Source organism: Nelusetta ayraudi, unplaced genomic scaffold (assembly GCF_046127955.1).
Source record: "Nelusetta ayraudi isolate G7.1 ecotype Tasmania unplaced genomic scaffold, CSIRO-AGI_Nayr_v1 ptg000140l, whole genome shotgun sequence".
NCBI lineage: Eukaryota > Metazoa > Chordata > Actinopteri > Tetraodontiformes > Monacanthidae > Nelusetta > Nelusetta ayraudi.
Window position 1 is genome coordinate 200,890 of NW_027466190.1, and position 17,912 is coordinate 218,801.

Sequence of the window (17,912 nt, forward strand, 5' to 3'; positions counted from 1 at the left end):
TTCTTTAAGCGAAAGGACGGATAAAGCGAGGCTTTCTGGGCTTTAAAATTACTTGAAAGCAGTATAGTGGGTTGAATTGTGTTAAAGAGTGAAGATACTTTAACTATGTTAAATCAAATCCACAACAGTTACCCAACCTCAGCGTCAGTTCATTAATTAGTGGAAATATGATGCAACAGAGATTATTTTTAATCCACGTTGCATCACTAAAAAAAAAAAAAAAAAAAAAAAGGGGACATTAAATCGCTTAAATGATTTGTTCCTGGTTATTCCATTGCCTGATTGACAGCTTTCTACCATTTAATTGCATTCACTCATTCATCATCCACTCCCATTTATTTATTTATTTATTCATTCCTCCACATTACAAAGTGATTTACCAACACATGACAGAATGACTTGAAATCACATTTGAAATGATAAAAAAAAAAAACAAAAGCAACAGAATATAACAAAAGGTACCACAAATACCGTCAGTGAGTATAGATATTGTTGGTCAGTAAACCCTGAATGTTCCAAACAGGCATTTAGTGCAAAAGTAGATGTAGTCGGACTGGCAACGCGTCCGGGTGAAGAAATCCCTCGACACCCTCCAACAACATACACACAGGTCCCTTTAAAATTAATCTAGAGCTGAATCGCAATCTCTGCCGCAGCCCAGCGGCGGCACACAGAGCCAACCGCCGCAACATTTACGCATTTATACAATCATACCTGCCAAAATCATCCTCTCTTTTTCCCTTAATCTTAAAAAAAAGAAAGAAAGAAAAAAGAGGCTTTTGTCAGCAAAACCGACAAATATAATAATAATGCGTCTCCTTGGTCTAAACACAGCACGATTATCCATTTCGGTCCCAGTTTGAGAGAGTTATAAAGACAAACTAGTGACACGACTCTACATTGGCAGGTGTGTAGCCGACGACGACGTGAGGAAAAGCAGCGTCTCAGAACGTGACCGGAGGAAACTGTTGACGCTAAAAGGAGAGGAATCTATAGATTTAAAGGGTTGAGGGAACAGCGCTGGTGTGTCTAAAGACTCTGGTTTCTGGAGAAAATATCTATAAGGATCTATCTGCCCAGCACGGTGGCTAGCAGGGCCATCCGGATGTACATGCCGTTCTCCGCCTGGCGGAAATACGCTGCTCTCGGGTCCGTGTCCACCTCCATGCTGAGAGACACACACAGACACACACACACAGGGAAGGAAGAAGGACATCAACAGTGTCACACTGGACTGCAGCGATATCATTTCAAAGTGATGCGTCAACATGACAAAAGTCTCACCTGATTTCGTTGACTCGGGGCAGCGGGTGCATCACCACCATCTTCTTCTTGGCCACAGTCATGATGTGGGGGGTGAGGATGAACTGGCCGAAACACTGGGAGGGGTGGGGAGAGTGAGGAGACGACAACAAAAGTCAATCAAAGTTGCTCCTTTAGACGAGTGCAATCGGCAAAAATTCAGTAGCTGCGTTCCCATGACAGTTTTTAAACCATATTTGAGAGGTTTTATTGCAACATTTAGGTTTTGCGCAATTCAATTTGAAACGCAGCTCTTGGTGATGGAGATGTGAACATGGGAGGGAATCAGGCGCAGGGTGTTTTTGTCTCATCTTAAGTTGTGCATCAGAAGTCTCACTCACAGCGTTGTACTCGTCCTCGGACGCGAACCTCTCCTTCTGGATCCTGGTCATGTACAGCACGTCGGTCTCGGGCAGCGCCTCCTCGATGCTGTCAAACTCCTCCTGCAGAGTTCACAGCAAAGAGCTGCTTTGAGCGACTCGGCACGTTTTCTCTCCGCCCCCGCCTCCATGAGTGGCAGAGGCTCCGCCCACCTGTTTGATGCCCTTGGAGGCCACGTAGTTGACGATCTCGGCCGGCATGTGGAGGTTCCTGGGGGCCACGTAGCGCAGCGTGATGCGGTACTGGGTCAGCAGCTTGGCCAGCGAGTGGACGGTGCGGCCGTGCTTCAGGTCGCCCACCATCGTTATCTGAAACACAGCATTAAAAGATATTTTGAATTTTGTATTTTAAATATTAATTTTTATTTAAACAGACAGTACTTTGCACTATCTGTCAATGCATCTATCAAACGACACGAGGCATCAGCCGGTTGGTTGGATGGATGAACGTGTGGATGTGAATCTGGTGTCTCCCTCCTCACCGTCATGCCGTTGACGGTCCCCAGCTCCTCCCGGATGGTGAAGACGTCCAGCAGGGCCTGGGTGGGATGCTCCCCGACGCCGTCTCCAGCGTTGATCACAGGCTTGCGGCAGTGGCGAGAGGCGCTCTGCAGACCAGGTGCCAGACAATCATCAGTTTTCATTCGTTTTAGCCCAAGGCCCGAACCCCAGGTGGCAGGCCGGGACCCACCTCCACGGCTCCGGGCATCGGGTGTCGCAGCACCAGCACGTCGGCGTAGCCGCTCATGGTCTGGACCGAGTCGGCCAGCGACTCGCCCTTCTGCGTGGACGAGGTGGCCTCGCTGAAGTGGACCACGGAGCCGCCCAGACGCTGCATGGCCGCCGCGAAGGAGCTGCTGGTGCGAGTGCTCACCTCGTAGAACATGGAGGCCATGACCTTCCCCTAGGGGGCGACAACACAGGAGACAGTCAATGGTCTGTCCAGATGAACAGTCATCACATTTCTTTCAAAACAACATTTTCTTATTTTCAAAGAGCAAACTACTGGCTGGAGCTGCTTATTGTGTGCTGCTGCTGCCCTCTGCTGTCCAACAACACTGTCTGCAGGCAAATTCCTGCAGCCAGTCTGAAACATTTTTATATATTTTTGACAATTGTGGAAATTTAACATTTTAGCATCATTGATTTTTCATTTTTTCACTGTTTTATCTTGGCCTTGAGATGAATATGAAGGAAGTCCATCAGGAGGCTGTTTGCAATGTGAGAGGTTGAGGTACCTTAAGGATGTCCAGGCTTCGCTCCTTCTGCACCAGCAGACGCAGAGTGTGAGCCACGTTGAAAAGGTGTGACATCTATATGCATTTAAAAAAAAAAAAAAAAAAATCAGTTAAAATGTTTTATTTCAGCTGGCAGGTGAACGAGGAGAATGCGAAGCCCACCTGCTCTTTGCTGAACTGGCTGACGGACAGGACGTGCTGGCCGACCAGCAGGTGGAGCAGTGGCGAGGTCTGGAAGTGGGACACCTGGCCGGTCGTCACGGGTCCGGGTCCCGACTGAGGGGACAGCAGCCTGGACAGAGGCGGAGGGTGGGCGAACCCGTCCCCGCTGGTGGGACCGGTCGGTGGGAGCGCCGCCATGTCTGCAGAGGAACCAGGTGAGTGATGATGGATCCACAACAGGAGAGGTTTCAACAGGAGGAGCTGTGGGAGCGGCAGCGGCTACCTGGTGGAAGTCCAGGGTCGGAGAAGCGGTGGATGCGTGGCGGCAGCAGGTAGCCTCTCTCTCCGGCAGACCGCCGCGGGCTGGCAGCTCTGGCCCGGACCAGGTTCTCCCTGGGAGGAGTCGGGTGGACTCGCTCCGGAGACTGAACCGCAGAACAGCAATTAAGAAAGAAGACCTTGACTTCCTGCATTCTTGCAGACTTTCAGCTGGAGTTTGCATCTGTTTTCTAACACTAGTAGTACTAAAGGGCTCTGCTCGTTACCCGGGGAGCTTCTTTGACTGGGTCCTGAGGCAGGATGGAGGCGGAGGGCCAGGTCTTCACATCTTCACCGTAACCAGGAGGAACCAGCACCTGGACCAGGGAGAGACAAGCTGTGTTTCCATGACAAAATAAAAGCCATATTTCTAAAAATTTCAACAAAGTACAATTGCGATTTTCAGGTGTTTCCATTGAATGGTGTGAAGCACCAGCAGAAGCCGTAATTCTCGTCCAATCACGTCCTGCGAGAGGGTGTCAGCTGACCTGTCCATCGATGTAGGCCACCTCGCCACGCAGGACCACGCGGCGGACTTTGCCCTTGACCTTCAGGCCCTGGAAGGGCGTCCACTTGGACTTGGTGAACTGCATGGCCTCTGGGATCACCCACTCCTGCTCCAGGTCCACCTGACACACACACACACAGCAGTGGTTGAAGACCTTCACATGTCTTGTAACCTCAAGTTTGTGGGCCACCTGGGACGTGTTGTTACGTCTGCTCACCTCCACGTAGGTGTTCTCCTGGGCCGGCAGGTTGAAGATCCTCCTGGGGTTGTCGTGGAGACGCCTGATGATGTCGCCCAGGGTGAGGCGTCCGTCGCTGACGGCGGTGAGCAGCAGCGGCAGCATGGTCTCCAGGCCGGGGTAGCCAGGAGGAGGCCGCTCGCCGTTCTTCTCCTCCACAGAGTGCGGCGCTGAGGAGGCCACCACAAACCATCAGAGAAACTCGGACAAAGGGTCGGAAGCCAGCAGGTGGCGCCTGCTGCGCCTGCTGCGCCTGCTCACCGTGGTCCGTGGCGAAGCAGTCGATGATGTCCAGGTTCTCCCACAGCGCCTCCATGTCCTCGCGGGAGCCCAGCATGGGCCGCACCTGCGCCCGGCCGCCGCCGATCTCACTCACGTGCTCCTCGCACAGGAAGAGGTGGTGCGGCGCCACCTCGCACGTCACCTGGATGCCCTTCTGCTTGGCCGCCCGGATGATCAGGATCTCCTCCTTCTTGGCCACGTGGCAGATGTGGACGGGCCGCTGGTACAGCTGCGCCACCATCAGGATGGCAGCCACCGTCTGCTTCTCGGCGTGGGCCACGATGGGCAGGTGCTTGGGCCACTTCTCAAAGTGCTGCGGACGCAAACCAGAGAGGTGGAGGAGTGAAGCGTTGGGGAGAGAACATAGAGGGCAAATTTGTTCCCAAGCTTCTTTTTTTTTTCCCTTTGTCTTCTTATTTGTCAGTTGATTGCACACAATTGAAATGTTTTGTGGTACATTGTAAACAAAAATAATTCATTCATTCATTCATTCATTCATTCATTCAAGTGTGCCGGGGGCAACACGTTCTTTCTTTTTTTTAAATTGAAAAAAAAAAAAAAAAGATTATTCAGTGATTTTTATTTTCTAAATGTTAAATATTTTATTTAAGATAATAAAAAGTAATTTTGACATAAGGATAAAAATGTAATTATTGTCAAATAAGCCCCCCAAAAATCTGAAAAAATTAATAACTACATTTAGATTACGTTGACCACTATTTTATTTTATTAGTTTCCGAGAAACAACGAGGAAATAAATCCAATAAAAAAAATATCTCCTAAAGTAAATAAAACCACAATCAAAAAGAAAAGTTTGAATTCAAATACATCGGGTCAACTGTGATGTAATCTGTGGGTGTGACTCCGCCTACCTCCATCCACAGGGAGACGTTGTCCATCTTGAGGGTGGAGTACGTGTCGTTCAGGTACATCTTCAGGCCGGCGGCCTTGCTGGCGATGGCGGGCAGGAGGGCGGCGTTGTCGGAGGCGGCGCCCACGTAGAGGGCGTAGTCGCAGCGGCAGCCAGCCTTGGCCAGCTGGAGGAGACGCGACACAAACACAGGGTTTCATTGACGTCATTCACATTTCCTTCCATTTCTACCTGCGGTCGTCGGTGGAGCAAAAACGAGGCGGCACCTTCTGGAAGAGCGCCAGCGTGTCGGCGTCCGTGACGGCCGGCGAGGTGTTGGGCATGGCGCACACCATGGTGACGCCGCCCGCCAGCGCCGCCGCCGTCCCGGAGGAGAAGTCCTCCTTGTGCGTGGCTCCGGGCTCCCGCAGGTGGACGTGCACGTCGATCAGACCTGGGAGGAAACGATGGAAACATTTCTTTAACCTTCTGGTCACTCTCAAAAGTCCACCGGCTGAAACTTTTACCAGTGGATGCTTTTAAAATGTTTGAACTTTTAATCATGTAGAGCACACCGAGTTGCCTTGTGTATGAAATGTGCTAAATAAAGCTAAAAAAAAAAAAAAACTACAAAAATAAAATGTATTATTATACGTCTTATTATTACAATGACGATAATTTAATTTAGTCAACCATATAACATTGAGAAAGAGAAAAGCTCATCAGATGATCTCTGATTCTCCTCATGACCCACCAGGCAGGCGGACCAGCGTCTGGGACGTCATGCTGTCGATGTGCGTCTTGACCGGCGGCGCCCTGCCCACCTGACGCAGAGCCTGGAGGAGAGAAAGCCAGCATGTCAACCAATCGGCCGGCTCCTGGCCGAGCAGGGGGCGTGGCCCCGGCGCCCCTCCCACCGACCTGCACGAACAGCTTGGTGCACTTGATGTCGATGATGAGCGGCACCGAGTAGTCGACGGCCATGCGGCGCGTGCGGTAGCCCTTGGTGACGAAGGAGGAGAGCCGGCGGCCGCCGCTGCCCCTCATGGAGAGGTTGACCACCAGGTCGAAGTGGTTCTCCTCCAGGTAGTTCATGATGCTGCGCTGCTTCTCCTTGTTGGGGCAGCCGCTGTCGTCCTCCTCGAACGGCCAGTCCACCGCCGTCACCTGACAGGGCAGGAGGCGGTCAGCAGGGGGCGTCACTTCACAGCTTTTCTCCACAATTCTTTTTTTTTTTATGACTTTTTCATTTTTTCAGCTATTTTTAAAAATAATTATAATTTTTTTTTATAATTTACTAAATGTTTTTATTTTTTTCCCCACTACAAGATTTGTTTTTACTACTTACTTTTTAAAAGAATGATTTACAATTTCATGTGTTCTCAATACATTTTTTTTTTTGTTCCATTACTTTTTTTTAATACTATTTTGTCATGAGCTTTGTTTTTTCTGATTTCCCTGGAACTGACAAACACAGAACATCATAAAATATAAAGTTGCGTGCGTTCTTTGTCCGACTGTGACAGGGACTCTGAGCACCTTGACTCCGTGTTCCGTGTAGAAGTCGGCAGTTCCCAGGCTGGCGTACAGGTTGTAGCCCAGCGACTGCAGCGCCTCCACGGTGGGCAGCAGCTCGCTCTTGTTCTGCACGCACACACACACACACACACACACACACACACACACACACACACACACACACACACACACACACACACACACACACACACACACACACACACACACACACACACACACACACACACACGTTACAACTCCTCCACGTTGACCTCGTGACCTCTCCTGCCCTGAGATTGAGAGTGGGCGTCGCCCAGCAGGCACCTTGTAGCTGCCGATGGAGAGCAGGATGTTCTTCTTGGGGATCTTGAAGCCCGTGGAGAGCATGGCCTTCAGGTACGCCTCGTACCTGTTCTCGCCGAAGCAGGCCACCTCGCCCGTGCTGGTCATCTCCACCCCGAGCACCACGTCGGCTCCGGCCAGCCGGGAGAAGGAGAACTGAGGGACCTGCAGTGCAGGGAGGAGCGACCGGCAGCACGTTGAGAAGAAAGGAAAGCCGACGGACGGACGGACGGACGATGGTTTCTCAACGGTCGGCTTCGGTCAGCACACCTTAACTCCCACGACGCCTTTTCCCTTCAAGAAGCCGATATGCTCGACCTCCTCCCCCATGATGGCCTCGGTGGCCATGGCCACCAGGTCCACACCCAGGGTCTTGGACACGAACGGGAAGGAGCGGGAGACTCGGACGTTGCACTCAATGACCTTCAGCTGGTCGTCCTGGTAGCAGAAGAAGAAGAAGAAGAAAAGTCATGAGGTTTCAGAATCTGCTGATTCTGTGACGATGCTTCCACAACGTGTCTCACCTTGGCGATGAGCTGCAGGTTGAACGGTCCCGTGACCTGCAGCTCCTGTCCGATGGCGTGCACGATCATCTTGATGGTGTCCATGGTCTTCTGGTTGAGGTCCTGCGGCGGCGTCACCAGCGTGGCGTCTCCAGAGTGGACGCCGGCGTTCTCCACGTGCTCCGACACGGCGATGGCGATCACCACACCGTCGCAGGCCACGGCGTCCACGTCGATTTCCTGCAGGGGTGGGAAGGGAATAAAAAAATAAATTAAAAAATTAAAAAAAGGGGTCTCAGACGGACCTCCAGCAGAAGTGGAGGACGCTGCGAGCCGGTGGCTGCCGGTTCCTCCCACCTTGGCCTCCTGGATGAACTTGGAGATGACCACCGGGTGCTCCTTGGACACGGCCACTGCGCTGCTCAGGTACTTCTCCAGGTCGCTGTCGCTGTGGGCCACGTTCATGGCGGCGCCGCTCAGCACGTAGGAGGGCCGGACCAGGCAGGGGTAGCCCACCGTCTCACAGAACTTCACAGCCGACTGCAGGGAGACACAAAGTTCAAGAAGTCCGAGGGAAGTTAAAAGTGGAATTTCAGATCCTACAATTTAGTATCAAAAAAGCGCCGCTGTGCACCTCGGTGTCCGACAGCTCCTTCCACTGCGGCTGGCTGATGCCGATGGTGTCCAGCATGCGGGAGAACTTGAAGCGGTTCTCGGCGCAGTCGATGAACTCCGGCGAGGTTCCCAGGATGCGGCACTGCTGGCGGTGCAGCGACATGGCGATGTTGTTGGGCAGCTGGCCGCCCATGGACAGGATGATGCCCTCCGGGTTCTCCCGCTCGTAGATGTCCATCACCACCTGCGGGGGGGGGGCAGCACGCGTTGAGCCCAAAAGCGACGACGGGAAGGAGACGAAGCACCGGGAAATTCTTGTCCGTTACCTCGAAGGAGATCTCGTCGAAGTAGAGGCGGTCACACATGTCGTAGTCGGTGCTGACCGTCTCGGGGTTGTAGTTCACCATGATGGTCTTGAAGCCCATCTGCAACCAGGAGACGGACAAACATTTCTAGAGGTCAGAGTTCATCCTCATTTCGTCCAATCATCATTTTAGAAGCCATTGTGGCCCATCGGTCACAAGTTGGCTCGCCGCTGGTCGAGCGTCTGGCCTCAGACACCAGCAGCGACTTCCTGCGGGACCGACTGACCTTCCTGAGCTCCGTGATGCAGCCGACGGCGCACCAGTCGAACTCCACGCTGCTGCCGATGCGGTAGACGCCGGAGCCGATCACCATGACGTGCTGGCTGCTGAAGGCCAGGTCGTCCTCGGTGCCGTGGTAGGTCAGGTACAGGTAGTTGGTGAAGGCGGGCCACTCGGCCGCCACCGTGTCGATCTGCTTCACCACCGGCACGATGGACCAATCCTGGCGCAGCTTCCTCACCGCCAGCTCTGTGCTGTCGGCACAACGGCGGAACAAAGAATCGGTACCAAGGAACGAGTCGCCGACGGTCTGCCGGATCTCAAGGAGACGCGTTGGAGGCTCACCTCTGCACCGCCAGCGCAATCTGCTTGTCGGAGAAGCCCAGCTGCTTGGCCTTACGCATCACCTCCGGAGGCATGGCGCTACCGTCCTGCAGCGGGGGGAGCGAGGGGAGCAGCTGGGGTCAGGAGGAGAAGGAGGAGAAGGAGGAAATGTGTAGGTGGAAGAAAGAAGAAATGAGAAGAAGAAGGAGGTGTAGGTGGAAGAGGGGGTGGAGGACGAGAAGGAATAAAGGAGGAGCAGGAGGTTGACAAAGAGCGGAGGAAAAGGGGGTGGAGGATCAAAAGGAGGAGGAGGAGCAGGAAAAGGAGGAGGAAGAAGAAAGAAAAGAAGGATGTGTAGGTAGAAGAGGGGGAGGTGAAAGAGGAGGAGAAGGAAGAGCAGGCGGTTGACAAAGACAAGAGGAGAGGGAGGTGGAGGATGAAAGGAGGATGAAGTGGAAGTGGCGGAGGAGGAGGAGCGGGAGCAGGATCTCACCTGGTTGTAGGTCTCCATCAGCCGCTCGTGGTCGGTGATGTTCTTCATCTTGTGCAGGAACCAGTGGTCGATCTTGGTCAGCTGGTACAGCTGGTCCACCGTGTAGCCGTCACGCAGCGCCGCCGCCAGGACGAAGATGCGCTTGTCCGTCGGCATCTGCAGCTCCTGAGGAGCAGCAGCGGGACGAGACGTTTCAAGGGGGAGGGGCCGAGTATCAACTACAATCAGCTGATGACGCGAGTCAGTAGCAGAACCTGCTCTGTGTTTGACAAAGAAACATAAATAGCACAGCGAAAAAAAAGACTCCAAAATCAGTGAATGTGCAGCTTTAAGTAAATTAAAGTCAATTCGAAAATCGTTGTTGAACTTTTTCTAAGTTTCCAAGCTGAAATTCCAACTTGGAAAGTGGGAAAACTCTGTTCCTAAGTTGTCAAGGTCCCTCCTGATGATGTCACAGATGACAGCGACTCTCTGCACACCTTCTCTGACGCTGGTTTGATGGTGTGATCGAAGCCAACGCAGTTCTCGTCCACCATCCTCAGAGCCTTCTGGAAGGCCTCCTCAAAGCTGCGGCCGATGGCCATCACCTCGCCTGGCCCGGAGGAGAAGCACCGCTTAACATCCCATCATCATCATCATCATCATCATCATCATCATCATCATCATCATCATCCCGACAGAGGCCGCGAGCCAATCAGGACACACGTCAGAACACGTCGTACCGACACTCTTCATGGAGCTGCCGATCTTGGTGGAGACCCGGAGGAACTTGCTGAGGTCCCAGCGAGGAACCTTCACCACGCAGTAGTCCAGGCTGGGCTCAAAGTTGGCCGTGGTGGAGTCGGTGACAGAGTTCCTGCAGGAGACACGCGACCCATCAGGAGGTTCAACCACGGTGGGAGGAACGAAGAGGAGGAGGAAGAGCAGGCGGAGGAGAAGGTTAAAGAGGAGGAGGTGCAGGAGGTGGAAGAAGCGCAGGTTGAGGAGGAGTGGGTGGAGGAACAAGAAGGAGGACGAGAAGCATGAGATGGAGGAGGAAGAAGAGGAGGAGAAAAAGGAGGAAGAAGAAGAACAAGAAGAGGAGGAAGGAGAAGGAGAAGGAGATTTAATCTTCTTTCCATCGTGTCCGTCCCTGCAGACTCACTTGAGCAGTGGCAGTGGGATGCCGAGGCCAAGCTTGGCCGCCACGTAGGCCAGGGGGTAACCGGTGGCCTTGCTGGCCAGGGCGGAGCTCCGGGAGAGGCGGGCGTTCACCTCGATGATGTAATACTGCCACAAAGTGAGCAGACAAGCAGCCGGTGAGAGGAAGCCAAGGCAACGTTCTTACTGCTGCTGACAGAGTGAGTGTGCTGCCACCTGGTGGGACTCGGGGTTGAGGGCGTACTGGATGTTGCACTCGCCCACGATGCCCAGGTGGCGGATGACCTTGATGGCCGTGTTGCGCAGCATGTTGTACTCGTGGTCGTTGAGCGTCTGGCTGGGAGCCACCACGATGGATTCTCCCGTGTGGATGCCCAGAGGGTCGATGTTCTCCATGTTGCACACCTGAGCGAGGAGACACGCAACAGGTCAAGAGGTCAACAGGTGGGCTTTGACATTACAGGACTGCGTTTTTTTTTTTTTGTAATGGCTTTTTTTTATTATCATCATCATCATCATCATCATCATCATTATTATTATAAAAACTGTACAGATCAGTTTGAGAGTCAGAACATTTTTATCTGTCTGGGTTAAAACTTCAGTCTAACAAGGATTCTCACAGGAACAATAAAGACCTCCTCCTCCTCCTCCTCCACCTCCTCCCCCTCACTTACGGTGATGCAGTTGTCGTAGGCGTCTCGCACCACCTCGTACTCGATCTCCTTCCAGCCCTTCAGCGACTTGTCCACCAGGACCTGGGAGGTGTGGGCGAAGGCCGACGTCACCAGCGAGATCAGCTCCTCGCGGTTGTTGGCGAATCCCGAGCCGAGGCCGCCGAGCGCAAACGCCGAGCGGACCAGGACCGGGTAGCCGATACGATCGGCCGCCGCCGCCGCCTGCGGGGGACATTGAAGAAAAACATAAGACCACGAGGGCTGCGGAGGCCCGGACGGGAAGCGGCGGGTGCGAGCGCAGGACCTGCTCCACCGACAGCGCCGCCTCGCTGGGCGCCACGTGCTCGTTGATCTCCTCCATCTTCTCCACGAAGATCTTCCTGTCCTCCGTCATCTCGATGGAGGCCACCGGCGTCCCCAGCACCTTCACCCGGTACTTCTCCAGGACGCCCTGCTTGGTCAGCTCCACGCCACAGTTCAGGGCCGTCTGGCCGCCGAAGGTCAGCAGCACGCCGTCCGGACGCTCGTTCTTGATCACCTGCAGAAGATGCAGAGAGCATCACCGACGGTCCTCTCCAGGAGACTGAGGGAGGAGCAGGAAGCTGAAGGTCCGCCCACCTGAGTGACGTATTCTGCCGTGATGGGCAGGAAGTAGACCTTGTCAGCCAGGCCCTTGGAGGTCTGCACCGTGGCGATGTTGGGGTTGATCAGCACCGTCTGGATGTTCTCCTCCTTCAGAGCTTTGATGGCCTGAAAAGAAAAAGAAAAAAATTTCAGATTGTCCGTCTCAGTGAAGGTTCAGACTGGTCCTGCAGGTCCTGGACGTCTCCTTCTGCAGTCCTCCAGACAGACCTGGGATCCAGAGTAGTCGAACTCTCCGGCCTGGCCGATGGACAGCCCACCAGAACCCAGGATGAGAACCTTCTTGGGCCGGGCCACCTCTCCGGGCTTCGGGGAACCAGGGTAGGTGAGTTGCTCCAGTAGACGCTGCTTCACTGGGAACAATGGGAGAAAAAAAAAAAGTGATGTTTTCTGAAGACCTACAGTTTCTCAGATGACTCGGTGCACAACATGATGGAGGAAAAAGACCAAATACTGCACGTTGAACAGACACAGTACCAGTTTTGGTGGCGGTGCCCTCCTTGTGGTCCTTCACTGTGTCCAGGAAGACGTCAAACAGGCCGACCAGGTCGGTGGGTCCGGCCGAGTGCTCGGGGTGGAACTGAACACTGACAGAGGCAAACAAACAAACAAACTTTCTTTGACCTCTGACCTTTGAGCCGATGAAACCGCGTGAGCTGCGGCGGCGGCGGCGCGGCTCACCTGAAGACGGGCTGGGTGTCGTGCACGATGCCCTCGTTGGTGTGATCGTTGGCGTTGGTGAAGAGGACGTCCCAGCCGTCGGGCAGCGTGTCGGGGTCGACGGCGAAGCCGTGGTTCTGGCTGGTGATGAAGCAGCGGTCCGTCCCCTTGTGGATGCACGGCTGGTTGTGGCCGCGGTTGCCGTACCTGAGAGGTCAGAGCGAAAAGGTCAAAGGTCAAAGTCCCGCTGATGGGAAATTTGCGTCCCAAAATAATAATAATAAAAAAAAAAGTTGGCTGAAGCTCCAACTTTTAATGAGTTGAAAGGATCGATTTCTCGGTTTGGGTCGCCCCCTGCTGGTCGCTATGTTACAGCTGTTTATATTGATGTCATTCGCTTCCCAGGTGCAGAGCAGACCTGCGTTTCCCAACAGGGAATCTTTGACTCCCACCATCCCTCCGTCCGCCACATTCCAGTAGAGTCCAGGGTGGGTGGGAGGTGGGGGGGGTGAAACCTCGGCGCCCGCTGTGACCTTCGTGATAACAGCCGCCACGGGCCGCTATCTCTGCCGGGGACAGAAAACCTTCCCAGAGGCGGCCAGGCTCGGCCCGTTTGTTTAGTCTCTTATGGTCTTACAACAACGGGCGCTCGGGCCGCCGCTCGGCCACCCGCAGTGGGAGGGGATGGAGGGGGGTGGGGTTTGGAGACAGACTGCTGAGAACAGCAGAAAGCCGCTGTTCCCAAAGACAAGAGCGCTGGCACGGCACTCTGTGATTCCAGACGGTGTGGAAGCCGAGGAGCCGCAGGTCAGCGAGGGCAAATCGCTAACTTGCCATTCAATTCCAGCTTTTCCCAAAATAAAAGCCATATTTCTCAAATCACACACACACACACACACACACACACACACACACACACACACACACACACACACACACACACACACACACACACACACACACACACACACACAGTTACCTACTTCATCTTGTAGGTCTTGGAGCCGATGACCAATGACAGCAGCTGGTGTCCCAGGCAGATGCCGAAGACGGGTTTGGGCCGCTCCACGCACACCACCCTCCTCATGTTGGCGATGGTGGCCTGGCAGAGCTGCGGGTCGCCGGGGCCGTTGCTGATGAACAGGCCGTCGTAGTCTGTCGACGGAGGGAGGAGGCGACAGTCAAAACCTCAGGTGAAAGCAACTGGTGTCACCGTCATTTAAAATGATGCTGATTGTGGATGCAATTGCGATGAAGTCAGCCTGTTTAAAACCCCCCCAAACACATACTTCATAAAAACATAAATTTCGAGGAACCATTTTCAATTTCTACACAGAGCTCGACGGGACTGTTTTGAAACCGGCGAGAGTCTCCCCCTGCTGGCCATTAAAAGCAATCTAGGTCTTCCGTCTTCCGAACCTGCGCTGTCCAGAGGGAAGTCCCAGGGCACCACGGTGACCCGGGCCCCCCGCCGAGCCAGGCAGCGGATCTGGTTGTACTTGATGCCGCAGTCCACCACCGTGATGCGCAAACTCCCGCTGGGGTTGAAGACCCGGGGCTCCTGGGAGGAGAGAGAGAGAGTGAGTGCCAGAGTGAGTGAGTGAGAGAGTGAGAGAGTGAGTGAGTGAGTGAGTGCGTTAATAAGCACCTTCATGGAGACTTCCTGCACCAGGTTCCTCATGTCGGGGTTGTCGAAGGGGACGCTGTCCTCAGGGGTCCCGTCCACAACCAGCTTCCCCAGCATGGTGCCCTTCTCCCGGATCTTCTTGGTCAGGCGGCGGGTGTCAATACCTGCGGGTCACCAGCACATTCGAGTCAGTGTTTTCCTTCAGTCCTCGTACACTTCAGTGGTCATTTGCAGTGCGCGACTCAAACTCGAGACGGGTGAGTTAGCAGTGGCGGTAAACGCACACACTGCAACCCACTAGACGTTAGCGACCACCGCCAATATTAGCCACTGAGAAACAGCCTCATCAGCAAAGACAAGGTGAAGCTTACTGCATCCCAGGTGCACTTCCTCCCGGTCACGTCTGTGAGAAGACAGCTCGTCTTATCAAAGCAGAGAGAGTTTCAGAGCTTGGCGCTGCGCTAGTCACGCTACCTCCCACATCAATTGTTTTTGGTTTTTTATGTCAATAGAATCTTTCTTACGGTCCTGACAAACCGGCAGCGAATGTCCACAAAGTGAAAAGGAGGCTTGAGGATGTAGTCGGACTGCATTGTTTCCCCTTCGGCGCCAAAGAGAGACCCCCAAACTTTGTTCGCGTAGCAAATTTTAGACGCATATTTGCCTCGCGCTAGGTGCGTAGAGGAAAAATTTGCGCTGCTTCGCCTAATTGCCCAATGCGTAAGGACCTTCAGACTGTTTTCCACTGCATCTTTTGTCACAGTGGTTCTGAGAAGCATTTTTGACTCCAGTCTTCTCCTGTCATTCTACCACAATGACAGAAGAAAAGATCTGGTTTTCCTTTCTTCCATTCACATGTATTTTCTCCCTGACCTTGTATTCCAGGGACTCCCTGCTCCTTGAGCCACTGGCCCAGAGACTTGACTGAACTCCAGTGGCTGGGACTCTCCGACAGCTGTCCGATAATCAAAGCTGCTGCGTGGATCTTTGACGACTCGAACCACTGAACAAACAAACAAACAAACACAGGAGAGACACGTCGACGTTGAGCACATTGTTTGTGTTAGAAACCCGGCCTTGTCAGCTGCAGAGCTGAGCCACGATGACACTCTGGGAAAGATGAAACAAGGAGCTCACCTTGCTCAGTCCAAACTCGCCCTCCTCCTCTTTGGGAACGCCGTAGTTGCCCACCAGTGGGTAGGTGAGGGTGAGCAGCTGGCAGCGGTACGATGGGTCGGTCAGAGCCTCGGGGTAGCCCACCATGCCCGTCTGAAACACTGAGCGCACAAAACACACACACATCAGTCCACATTCATGACTTCATGGCTCTTTATTCTGCAGCACTGTTTTCATAACCGGTAACTGCATTAAATCCCTGAAGCAGGAGAGAGCATCCGGTTGAGGTTTGATTCACTAGCAAATACCAATCAATATTTTTCAGCCTTTCTTTTATCACCAACTTGTGTTGGCAAAGGCAATCAAATGGAGCAGATATTGAAGCTAAAGGCAGCTGGATCATCTGTCGAGCAGCTTTTACGAGCAGACAGAGGAGTTTTCATGGGCTCCACGCTGAGTCAGAGAGCTAAGCCTGCAATTAGAGCAGAACTGAGAGGCAGAAACAAAGTTTGGGAGAACGTCTCCCCCGACCCCATCCCCCATCCCCCATCCCCATGCCCTCCTCTCCCCCTCCCCTCTGCAACCTGTTGTGCCAGTACGACCTCTGCAAAAACAGCCCTCCGGTGCAATGAAAGCAGATGCCGTCATAATTTATGATGCTCAAAGTCATAAGGACAAAAAAAAAAAAAAGCAAACGAAAATAAACCCTGTTATTTTAAATCACAACTATTTAACCAGGTCGGGTCCCACTGAGACAGCAGCATGGTATGAGTTCAAAGTTCCAACACAGAGACGGACGATGCACCATGACAAGGACCAGACAACAAAACATGGACATGCAGTAAAATACACGCAAGCCAGACAAGACAATATAAAAAAAAAAGAAAAAAAAAAGGCATGGGCAGGACAGCGTCATAACATCGTGAAAAGCAAGTGCTGCGGTTAAAGGAAGTTGCAGACTGAGGCTGCTCTGGTTGAGACTCCAGGAATAGCTGCATTATAAATGCACAAAAAAAAAATAACTTTCTGAGGCGGCAGATTCAGAAGAAATGAGGTTTACTTTTGCAAACCTGTGCACGAGCTGCTGCCATATGTGACGGGAAGCATGTAAACATCAGTTAGCATCACTTGGATATATACATCAGTGGATATTTGTACACGAGCATCAGCTTCGTTTTGCGTTAAAACTCTTTTTTTTATTTATTTATTTTTTTGTTTGCGCACAGAGATCGATTGTAGGAGAGAAGCAGCGACTCCGGCAGCTCCAGAGGACAAAGTTAGTATGAAACAATATTGACTTATGTCGCGGTTCGTGACGACGATCGTCACCGCCCGCAGGAAACCACGTTGCCGGAGAGAAACCTGAGAGGTCTTTGGCGCTTCTATCGCCATGACACCTCACAGGGTGACAAATAACACCGAGAGCAACAACAAAAAAACAACAACACAATCACTCCTCTGGCAGACAGCCCAGGTGAGTTCGGAACCGGAGCGAACCCAGTGAGTGAGGAATCCAGAGATTGTGTGCGTGGCTTACCAACTTCCCCGGACACCGACACATCGGCACCGAACAGGAGGCCCGTGAACGTCGTCCCGTCCTCCAGAACCAGGCTCGCCATCTTTGTCATAGTTTCCGTTTAAAACCGCGAACACGGCTCGCCGATTAAAAACCAAAAAATATATATTTTTTTTAATAATCCAAAATCAGGTGGAGGAGGAGGAACAAAAAGTGATGGCTGGTCCCACCACGTGACAGTCGCACCGCGCGCAGGATGCGGAGGAGGATCGGCCCAAAGAAAGAGCGACCGGTACCGGATCCGAAGCGCTGGTTTTGACCTGCGTCGGTGAGGAGAAGGTTCCGGGGCAGGTTCGAGGAGGATAGGAGCCGAGGGGGGAGTTCAGCTGGACTTTGTTCCGGCTCGTCGGACGGGGACGGTGTGAACGAGGTGTTCCACACGCTGTCAGCAGTGTGGAAGTCGGCCCGCAGCATGGACCGCCGACTTTACCGGGGAGCGAAGACGCATTTCCGCCGGGAGGTTTCAAAATAAAGGTCACTTTTGGGGGTGTCGTTTCGTACGGCGTGGATTTAAAAGTGAGGCTCGTGAGATTGCGCTTCGGTCGCTGACGACAGCACATAAACACGTGGGAGCAGCAGTTGTGCTTTGGTAGTGAGTGATGAATGATGATCAAAGTAGTTCATGTCCGGTCAATGAGTAGCTGCGGGGGTTTGTCCCGAGTACAATGACCGTGTGGGAGGGAAGGAGGAGCAGAGGAGGAGCAAACAAGAGCAGATTTAGAGGAGGTAGTGACAGAGGACGTTAAGACTGTTGTGAAAGAGAAATAAAAGAGCCGGAGGTTCAGTGTTTAGGCGGAGGAAATACCACTCCACTTTATTT

The 17,912-nt window shown here is 53.0% G+C and overlaps 1 protein-coding gene across 1 annotated transcript; it reads right to left on the reverse strand.

Moving 5' to 3' along the window:
- Window positions 1-324: 324 nt before the first annotated feature.
- Window positions 325-17,510, reverse strand: cad (carbamoyl-phosphate synthetase 2, aspartate transcarbamylase, and dihydroorotase). Its single transcript, XM_076013056.1, has 43 exons — window positions 17,054-17,510; window positions 15,538-15,677; window positions 15,274-15,403; window positions 14,422-14,564; window positions 14,193-14,334; window positions 13,757-13,928; window positions 12,795-12,980; window positions 12,591-12,700; window positions 12,324-12,466; window positions 12,090-12,221; window positions 11,776-12,009; window positions 11,472-11,693; window positions 11,014-11,202; window positions 10,802-10,926; window positions 10,380-10,513; window positions 10,137-10,249; window positions 9,658-9,822; window positions 9,186-9,271; window positions 8,848-9,094; window positions 8,583-8,681; window positions 8,276-8,500; window positions 7,999-8,181; window positions 7,663-7,881; window positions 7,409-7,576; window positions 7,121-7,303; window positions 6,818-6,922; window positions 6,200-6,445; window positions 6,033-6,114; window positions 5,566-5,732; window positions 5,301-5,465; window positions 4,408-4,741; window positions 4,126-4,316; window positions 3,889-4,029; window positions 3,628-3,717; window positions 3,366-3,507; window positions 3,083-3,282; window positions 2,921-2,995; window positions 2,374-2,586; window positions 2,165-2,290; window positions 1,836-1,991; window positions 1,644-1,745; window positions 1,285-1,379; window positions 325-1,168 (listed from the first exon to the last, which is right to left on the reverse strand). The coding sequence occupies exons 1-43, from the start codon at window positions 17,142-17,144 to the stop codon at window positions 1,069-1,071; spliced, it is 6,711 nt and encodes a 2,236-aa protein (XP_075869171.1). The 5' UTR covers window positions 17,145-17,510; the 3' UTR covers window positions 325-1,068.
- Window positions 17,511-17,912: the final 402 nt, after the last annotated feature.

Coding starts and splice junctions, on each gene's coding strand:
- cad (XM_076013056.1), bottom strand. CDS start 17,144: ATGACAAAGATGGCGAGCCTGGTTCTGGAGGACGGGACGACGTTCACG. Junction 12,701..12,794: donor GACACCCAGCCCGTCTTCAG/GTGAGCCGCGCC, acceptor TGCCTCTGTCAG/TGTTCAGTTCCACCCCGAGC. Junction 6,923..7,120: donor TCTCCATCGGCAGCTACAAG/GTGCCTGCTGGG, acceptor GTGTGCGTGCAG/AACAAGAGCGAGCTGCTGCC.